Here is a 9,562-nt window from a genome sequence, read left to right as displayed (position 1 = left end):
TCATGCAAGACGTAAGGCTTCAGAACCAGCTGATCACAGCAGGAACTTCGTTGAACGAAGGCGCTACTCCGGCGCTGAACTGAAGAAGACTGTCTTCGGCTGCAGCAAACGAGGTATCTGAGGTATCTGATGCGGGGCGGGCGCGACAGCGGGGGAGGGTTGGTGGCAGGAGGGGGGTTCAAGGGGGTCATCAGCAGGTGGGTCCAATGCGGCAGCTGGGGGGGAGGTGGCGGGGGGCGGCTAAACAGTGCCCCCCCACCTCAGGCTCTGACCCTGGCCCCCCCTCCCAGCGAGGTCTGGCTACACCCCTGTAATGTATAGTATTTTCAGTGATACTGCTTATATGCGCCAAGGCTGGCATAAGAGGGTGTGGCTACCATATGGGCAGCGCCACAGATGGTGCCCCCCACCCATAATGAGTACTGGTACCTTTTTTCCTACAAAAAAAGCACTGTTAGTTTGTGTTCATTTTTCTATATTGTTCTATACAATACAGATGGCCAAATTTCAGCTTTTGACTTTTTACAGATGGACCAGGCACATGCAGTCCTTTATTTCTAATAATCTTTTCCTCCTTAGTTTTACCTTTTTCTTCCACTTGCTATAAAGTCTTCGAAGTTTGGCTCTGCAGCCGTTGCAGCAATACAAAAATGCTGCCTCCTTTGGCCTGCACCTGACCGTCACTTTCTCCTGTTTCCTCTGACTCGTGTCGCCCCCTTCGATGCAACTTCCTGTTTGGAACACGTCAGAGTCAGAGACAGACAGGCGAGGCGAGCCGAGATTAAGGTGATTAAACCTCTTTGAAGGTGACGGTCCGGTGACCGGTGCTGGCAGCTTTTCTGTGTCGCTGCCGTAGTTGCAGGGCGGAAGCTTGAAGATTTTACTGCTTATGGAAGAATAAGGTAAAAATGTGGGCAGGGGAGAGAAGAGATGCCCGACTACGTGGGTGCGAGTGTGCGGTCGCGGGTGGAGAAATTGCGGACCAGTGCGTGTGGGAAGGGAGGCAGACAGAGTGCAATTTATGCACCGGGGCGTTTGGCGCCCGGACCAGAGCCTCACCGGGTCCATAGGCTGAGCTGAGCGGCCCTGACCACAAGATAAGGTTCTGCACTCTGAAAACACTACATTATACAAAGCTTGTTGGCCCTTAGTGGAGCAGTGGAACCCTGGCCCCTCGCATGCGTAGACAGGCAGAGACTCAAGCTCCCACTTCTCTGGATGAAGCAAGGTAGGCTTTCATTCTGTGCAGATTGTACGCTCTTCCTTTTAAAATGAGAGTAACAGTATGGACCAGGAGCAGGTTCTCAATTAACTGTATAAACAGCAAACTGTGATCCATTTTTCTTGCTAAGCTGGGACTGAATGGGGCATAATTTATTTTTCTGAGCCCAAGGCTGACTTTTAGTTCCAGTTGTAGGTTCTTTTTAACATTTATGCGGACGTAAGTGCAGCGACTGGAGAGCTTGGAGGTGGGGCCAATATTGGTTTGTTTAGCCCCGCCAACCAGAAAAGTGTTCTGCTGCTTCTGGCATTAGATTTTTAATAGTTTTTTTTTTAATGTGATTAGCTGCAAAAAGTAGCAAAGTAAACTTTTGCACCTAAGACAGTAACAAAAATTGAAAAAAAAAGTTAAATCATAAGTAAGGTATTAAATTAAAAGTAAATGTAGTTTCACAGTAAACTTAATTTCCTTTTTCACATTTCCGATCTGACGAAGAAGGGCAACCTTCGAAATCTAATCAAGAAATGTATTAAGTTATGGCCAATAAAAAAGGTATCATCTTATTTTCTTTTCCATGTTTTATTTTGTTTGATTTCTATTGATAACCTTTTTAACATTAAAATCAGTATCTAACTTTGGACTCTGTTTACCAAGGTGCGTTAGCGTTTTTAATGCACCTATAAGTACCACGTGCGCTAACTGTGTAGACATCTATAGGGATATTGTAGGCGCATACACTGTTAACACGCATACATGGTAAACGTGCATTAAAAACTCCAACACACCTATAACGCAGCTTAGTAAACAGGGCTCTTTATGCTTTAACCACATAGGCTCTTTGGTTCTAGGGATTCTGTGATCCAGGTCTCTGGCACAGGGAGGCCCTGGAACAGAGAGCTCTCAAATCTCTGGTACTCTCCCATTGACGAGTAATTCTTACCTGTTCCCAGGAAAGCTTTCTCGTCGCCACCACCATCTAGGAAAAGGCAGTAGTCTGGCTGATGTTATATATACTACCTTTTTCCTGCCATTTATTTTTATTAAGGAAAACGGATATCCTTCTACCCTACACACGCTTCACTAGTTGACAAGTTTTCATCAGAAACCAGAGTCTGTGAAAAAACTGCTGGAGTGCAATGAAAATCCAGATTATGATAGGTCTTTCCAAAGGCTGGAAAAAAAACTCTGGGAAACAGAAAATGCTATTCTTCAGGTGGAAATGCACTAGTTATTTCATAAAACCTATGAGTAGCCCACAGCTCTTCAGATTCTATATAGGTCATCCAAAGTTGGGCGCCAGCATTTGCACACACATCTGAAATCTGTGCATAACTTAATGAGGTAATAGGCACCAATTGGCCACTTAATTGGTGTTTGACTGAAGTTGCATGCCAATCTCCAATGTGCGCTATTCTAAAACTTAAAGACCTGTTTACTAAGGTGCGTTAGTGTTTTTAGCACGCCTACACTTAGCGCACGCTAATCTTGTAGGTACCTATAGGGATATTGTAGGTACGTATATGGTTAACGTGTGTTAAAAATGTTAACACGCCTATAACGCTACTTAGTAAACAGGGCCCTTAGTGCCTAACATTTCCTGTACACAACACAAAAGGGGATGTGCCCATGGGAGGGGCATATGTGTGTCATGGGTGTTCTTAAACGTTAGGCACCAAGTTATAGAATAGTGCCAGTCAGTGCCTAACTTTGGGCACTGGACTTATACATGTTTCTATGAAGCGTAAGTAGCGCCCAAAATTAGGTGCGACCTGTGCACTAAGTTGTTGTTCTATAAAGGTCGAGTGCCCTTTATAGAATAGGGGCTCAGCGCTGATCTTTTTGGCACCTAACTTTCCACACTGTATTTTTTTCATTTTATTATATTAATATTAAGAGCGGAGTACAAACATACGTAATATGTATGTACATATTATTATGTAAGTACAAACATACATAATAATAGGTATGTTTGTACATAGTGGAATTAGGGTAAAGAGAAGGGTGACAAAATTGATAAAAGGGATGGGATGACTCCCCTATGAGGAAAGGCTGAAGCGTGTAGGGCTCTTCAGCTTGGAGAAAAGATGGCTGAGGGGAGATATGATAGAGGTCTATAAAATAATGAGTGGAGTGGAATGGGTATATGTGAATCGTTTGTTTACTCTTTCCACAAATACTAGGACTAGGGGGCATGTGACAAACCTACAAAGTAGTAAATTTAATACGAATCAGAGAAAAGTTTTCTTCACTCAATGTGTAATTAAACTCTGGAATTCGTTGCCAGAGAATGAGGTAAAGGTGGTTAGTTTAGCGGGGTTTTAAAAAGGTCTGGCTGGCTTCCTAAAGAAAAAGTGCATGTACCATTATTAAATTGACTTGGGGAAACTCCACTGCTTATTTCTGGGATAAGCAGCATAATATGTATTCAACTTTTTTGGGATCTTGCCAGATATTTGTGACTTGATTGGCCACTTTTGGAAACAGGATGCTGGGCTTGATGGACCTTTGGTCTGTCCCAGTGTGGCAATATGTAATAATAACATATCCTAAATCAGACAATAACCAAATGTATGTACCAGATGGACCAACAAAAAACACACATCAATTGCTATGTTTAATCAAAAAATATACAAAGAGCATACAATCACTGCAACCTATCAAGCTGTCTGTATTAACAAATACTGCTGCTTCAGCTAATAGTTTAGACACTACAACATTTTTGTGCTTCCTGTTGAACTGCCTGTGTGATGCTGCTTCAATAGTCTTTTAAACTTTGCAACATTCTGCTTCCTAATAAAAGCTGGCAGCTTATTCTATTCAGCAGGTCCAGGCACTGAATAGATAGAATTTTCCCCAAAGTGGTTGAGTAGAGGTAGTTCCTTTAGTAGGCAAATAGAAAATGTTTTGTTTTGGTTTTTTTTTTTTTTTTTAAATTGAAATGTTGTTTATACCAAGCTTATATGTTCCATTTCTGTTCTCTGGGTGGCAGTGGTGCTTATTTTAGAAGTGCTGTTTGAGTTTTAGAAGTACATTTACCGACATTTACATGTTTATATTGCATAAACATCTGAATCTTGATTTTACAAGGCCAAGATAGATACATTTGAAACTGAAAAACCTGTATCTGGTGAGGGACATGATCTGGGTGCGTGTGGGTGGAACTGGGGCGCACCAAAAAATAAACATTTATTCCCCATTTCAGAAGGGGAATACGTGTCTTTGTCCAAAAAGATTGACATCAGGATTTACACCTGCTACTCAGAATTTCTACATTTCAGATAAGTGCTGGTAGTGAGCAGCTTTCCACTGGAGGGATTAGGAGAGGTCACTCTCTTAATCGCCCAGTAGTTGATGTCCCCCTTTGAAAACGAAACTAGCAAGAGATGTAGGACTGACAGCTTTGGGGAAAAATGCTTGTTTTTGAAATAGCGTATATAAACGTTTTTTTCCAGCACATAAATATTTATGTTGCTATTTTATGACAAACATTTATGTGCTCTTTTTGACTTGATGGTATTTTAGGTGTTTATGCTTCTAAAATGGATGCTCCTGCTCATAACCAGAGCTTAAACATACATTTCTGCATGTATTTTAGAACGGGTTCTATGTCAACAGATCCTGTTCTAAAATACCAATAGAACTTGAGATGTCATGACTTGGATGTCTCAATTTCTACATCCTTTTCTGAAATGCTGCTCATTGTTTCCAATTGGGTTAGTTTTGCACATGCCATGACAGCAGTGAACCTTTCTGTTATGTAGACTATGATCTTGATTTCCCAGGTTTATCATATATGATATGTTCCCCACCTCAAGCCTGTTAGGATGTAGGTGATTTATAAATGACTTAAATTAAATTTAAGGGTAAGAGCATTTGATATACCGCTTTTCTGTGGTACAACCAAAATAGTTTACATATTGGGATGGATTCATTAAATGGTGCCAAAAAGTAGGAGCCGGGGAAAATTCTTGCCGAGCACTAGTCTATAAACAGGCTTATTTTCGAAAGAGAAGGATTCCCATCTTTAGACACAAATTGTAAGATGGGCGTCCTTCTCACAGGGTCGCCCAAATCAGTATAATGGAAAGCCGATTTTGGGCGTCTCCAACTGCTTTCCATCGCGGGGGCGACCAGAGGCCCCAGGGGCGTGTCAGAGGTGTAGCGAAGGTGGGACTTGGGCGTGCCTAACACATGGGCGTCCTTGATCCATAATGGCAAAAAAAGGGCGTCCACGACTACCGCTTGGATGACTTTACCTGGTCCTTTTTTTTTTCTTACGACCAAGCCACAAAAAGGTGCCTGAACTGACCAGATGACCACCGGAGGGAATTGGGGATGACCTTCTCTTACTCCCCCAGTGGTCACTAACCCCCTCCTACCCTCAAAAAAAAATGTTAAAAATATTTTTTGCCAGCCTCAAATATCATACCCAGTTCCTTGACAGCAGTGTGCAGGTCCCTGGAGCAGTTTTAGTGGGTGCAGTGCACTTCAGGCAGGCGGACCCAGGCCCATCTCCCCCCCCCCCCCCCCACCACCTGTTCAACTTGTGGTGGTAAATGTGAGCTCTTCAAAACCCACCAGAAACCCACTGTACCCAGATCTAGGTGCCCCCCTTCACCCATAAGGGCTATGGTAGTGGTGTACAGTTGTGGGGAATGGGTTTTGGGGGGCTTAGCACACAAGGTAAGGGAGCTATGTACCTGGGAGCTTTTTCTGAAGTACACTGCAGTGCCCCCTAGGGTGCCCAGTTGGTGTCCTGACATGTGAGGGGCACCAGTGCACTACGAGTGCTGGCTTCTCCCACAACCAAAGGGCTTGCATTTGGTCGTTTCTGATATGGGCGTCCTCGGTTTCCATTATCGCCGAAAATCAGAAACGACCACGTCTAGGGACGACCATCTCTAAGGATGACCTAAATGTCAAGATTTGGTCGTCCCCAATCGTATTATCGAAACGAAAGATGGACGTCCATCTTGTTTCGATAATACGGGTTTCCCCGCCCCTTCACCGGGACCTCCTGCGAGGTCATCCTCAGGAAAACTTGGGCGCCCCTTTCGATTATGCCCCTCAAAGGGTGATCCGGGCTGAGTTCTCTTTTTGGAATAGTGCTTAGCATGTATTTTGGTGCCCAACTATGGGCGCAAAGATTTATGCAAGCTGAAACCTGGTGTAAATCCTGGCGTTCAGCCCCTAAATTCTATAACACTGCGCATAATTCTTTGGAACACCCCTGGCCCATCTGTGCCCCTCCCCCTTTTAGGTTGTGGATGAGAGGATTTGGGTTTGAATCTTTTATAGAATTGCACGCAGCCAGAACTGTGCACAAATTCAAATTAGTGCCTATTAACATCAATAATTGATAACAACCAGTTATTGATTGGCTGTTGGTGATTAATTTATTTGCATGCGCCTCTCAGGATTGCACGCAATTTTGGGCATCCAGATTTGAATTCAAGGGATTATGTGGTACTTTGTTAGCACACTAGGGATAGCGAATCTAAGCTTTTTGTACCTGGGACAATGGAGGGTTAAGTGACTTGACCAGGATCACAAGGAGCTGTAGTGAGAACTGAACCTGGTTCCCTGGCTTGTCAGCCCACTGCACTAACCATTAGGCTACTCCTCCACCCCACGCCAATGCTAAAGCTGCCAAAGAGAGCTTCCTTCTGATGTAGATTGCTCACCAGTTGTGACTTATTGGTGTCAGTGGTGAACTGTCAACAGAAATGTCATCACGCTCTGATTGTAATAGTGAAAGGCAGTTTATAACTGCCCAGAGTCCGCTGAAGGACTTATTTTTTCTCCGACAATGTTAGGATCCTGTAACCTCTCTCATTTGGACTTAGGCTTTTGAGGAGTGTTCAAGGGGGCAATTGTACTTGCCTTTCTGATGCTTAAAACTATGTCAATATGCCAACCATTAGAGTTTTGGAGCTCAGCAACTTAACTAGCTCTTCTTGAACATCCAGTTTTGTAAAATCCATCATAGGTTGCCAAATCGGCCCATATTTACGCATTTCAAGACTTAAGTGCTGTTGATCTGTTTATTGAATGTGTTTCTTTGCAAAATGGCTGCTCACATGGTACTACATGGCTTTATCCTACATCCTTGTAGGTATTTAATGGAAAGCTATGCTTTCAGTGATCCTTAGATGACTTATGCAATATCAGGCTTACAAGCAGAGAAACAAATCACTGCTGAAATGCATTAAATATGGCTAACATTTTGGAAAGATGGAACCAAAAACGTTCAGTTTGTAGAAAAGGGTCTTCATTTTTTACTTACGCTAGTTTGCTGGTAGATAGTGTGATGCTAAGTGTGTATTTTACTTCTGTTGTTTTATTTATTTATTCAAGGATTTATACCCCACATTAGCCCGAAATATATTCAAGTTCAATGTGGTTTACAAACAATAAAGTGAATAATGTACAGAATTAAATTGCAATAAGATCAAGAAGCAAAATTAATACATGTGCAGTAAGTAACCAGGGATATAGACTATCTCAAGGACAAACAAATAATTGAGGGTGGATAGGCAAGAGCATAATTAGGCAGGACTAGATTGGAAACGAGATTAAGAAAAGGGTATGGGTAAAATTCAAATAGAGTTCTTTGTGTTCAGAAAGGCCAGATTGAAGAAATGTGTTTTTAGAAGACTTCTAAAAGTTAGGTAATCATCTGTAAATTTGATTTATTTATTGTGTGTGTCTCATAATGTTTTCTCTACCTTCAGCTCAGACCTTTGGGCTCAGTGGAGTGAGCACCATGTTGCAGGTGAAACGACTGGTACTGCAGAGCATTGTGTTCAGGCAGCACCTTCTGAGCCCCACTGGTAGCACCAGACCATCAGCCCTCCTCCAGCCAAACTGCAGCCTTGGATGGTCCCTACGCTGGTCTCATTACCAACCCTTACACCCGGAATGGGCTGCATTAGCCAAGAAACAGCTGAAAGGGAAAGATCCAGAGGATCTACGCTGGCATACACCAGAGGGGATAGTTATCAAGCCTCTGTACACTCTGAGGGACACAGAGAACTTGCCTGAGGAATTGCCAGGGGTGAAGCCTTTTAGCCGCGGCCCATATCCCACCATGTACACTCATAGGCCCTGGACTATCCGTCAGTATGCAGGCTTCAGTACAGTGGAGGAGAGCAACAAGTTCTATAGAGACAATATAAAGGGTAAGATACTCGGATTGACATATCTAAGCTATATCACCTTCTTTATGTTTTCCAGAATGTATTTCTTGCATATTAGGGTTTTTTTTAGAAGCCCTATTCAGTTTCCACATGGAAGTACTGGCATTAACACATGTATGTCATATGCACATGTATATCATATACATGTGTAAAAGCTAATTTCAGATAGCCACTGTTTACAAGAAGATGTACAAATTATGTAGCAGTTTTCATGGGGGCGAGTCTAACATCTACACATGTATTCCCCATTTCACAAAGGGAATACACATGTATGTGGAAAAAAGTACCATGCTGGCTTATATACCCTGTCAGTGGTACATTTAGGCTTTAAGAAAGTGTTCATTTCGGGCAGGGCTTCACACGAGGGATTAAGGGAGTAATTTTTCTGAATCCCATGGAGTTTTTGTCTACCTGTTAAATGAAACCATGTTAAAATTGCGGCCTTAGTCCATAATTGGAAGTACTTATATTTATGTGAGTTTGTAAAATGGGGTAACTACACATAGAAGTGTCGACACTTCCATGTATGTGCTGACATTTCCCTATGGAAGATGCTGGGTCTACTCTGTTCATTTTTTTTTTCAATATGGATTTATGTAAAATACATGCACCCCTATAGGTATTTTAGAAAAGGATCTGCATCGACAAATTCACATCTAAAATGCTGTTGGAACTGAGCACCACCACCTGACCTGGACATCTCAATTTTGATCTCTATATTCTATGTAAAATAGAGTTGCTTGTCATATATTTTTAGAATGTACTTGATTTTACATCTTTATCTATTGCTGCAACTTACATTGGGTCTTTGGACAAGAAAGCAGAACACACATCTCAGATTAGTGTTTGTTTTCCATGTTTTATTTTGCATTGTTTTTGTTTATATCAAAATTGTTTTGGTTCTCTCAAAATCTATCAGTGGAAAAAATTATGTCTGTTATCCCGATCATGTTAGCAGTTGTGATGCTGTCTACAGTTCGTATGTCAAGCCATCTCTTTTTCCCAAGTCCCGCTTTATCTTAACAGACAGGGAAGCTCATGGAACATGAATTAATAGAACTGGATTGGCAGAGAGTATGGTGTGGTTATAGCAGCAGGATCCTCATCGTATTTTTCTTACTTTTCCAACTAGAGAACTCAA

General features: G+C 42.3%; 1 protein-coding gene across 2 annotated transcripts in view; it reads left to right on the top strand.

The window, feature by feature from the left end:
• Nucleotides 1-710: 710 nt before the first annotated feature.
• MMUT (methylmalonyl-CoA mutase) overlaps nucleotides 711-9,562 on the top strand; it is a 91,097-nt gene continuing 82,245 nt past the window's right edge. Inside the window, exons 1-2 of one of the 2 annotated variants that reach the window (XM_030198754.1) lie at nucleotides 711-902; nucleotides 7,957-8,403. In XM_030198754.1, coding sequence (XP_030054614.1) covers nucleotides 7,989-8,403 — 415 coding nt within the window. In that variant the 5' untranslated portion in view covers nucleotides 711-902; nucleotides 7,957-7,988. The remainder of the gene's footprint in view (nucleotides 903-7,956; nucleotides 8,404-9,562) is intronic. The other variant, XM_030198755.1, reaches the window with a different exon arrangement.

This window comes from Microcaecilia unicolor, chromosome 3 (genome assembly GCF_901765095.1).
Source record: "Microcaecilia unicolor chromosome 3, aMicUni1.1, whole genome shotgun sequence".
NCBI classification, from domain to species: domain Eukaryota; kingdom Metazoa; phylum Chordata; class Amphibia; order Gymnophiona; family Siphonopidae; genus Microcaecilia; species Microcaecilia unicolor.
The sequence above is the reverse complement of the archived record's forward strand: the minus strand, read 5'-3'. Positions and strand labels throughout refer to the sequence as shown.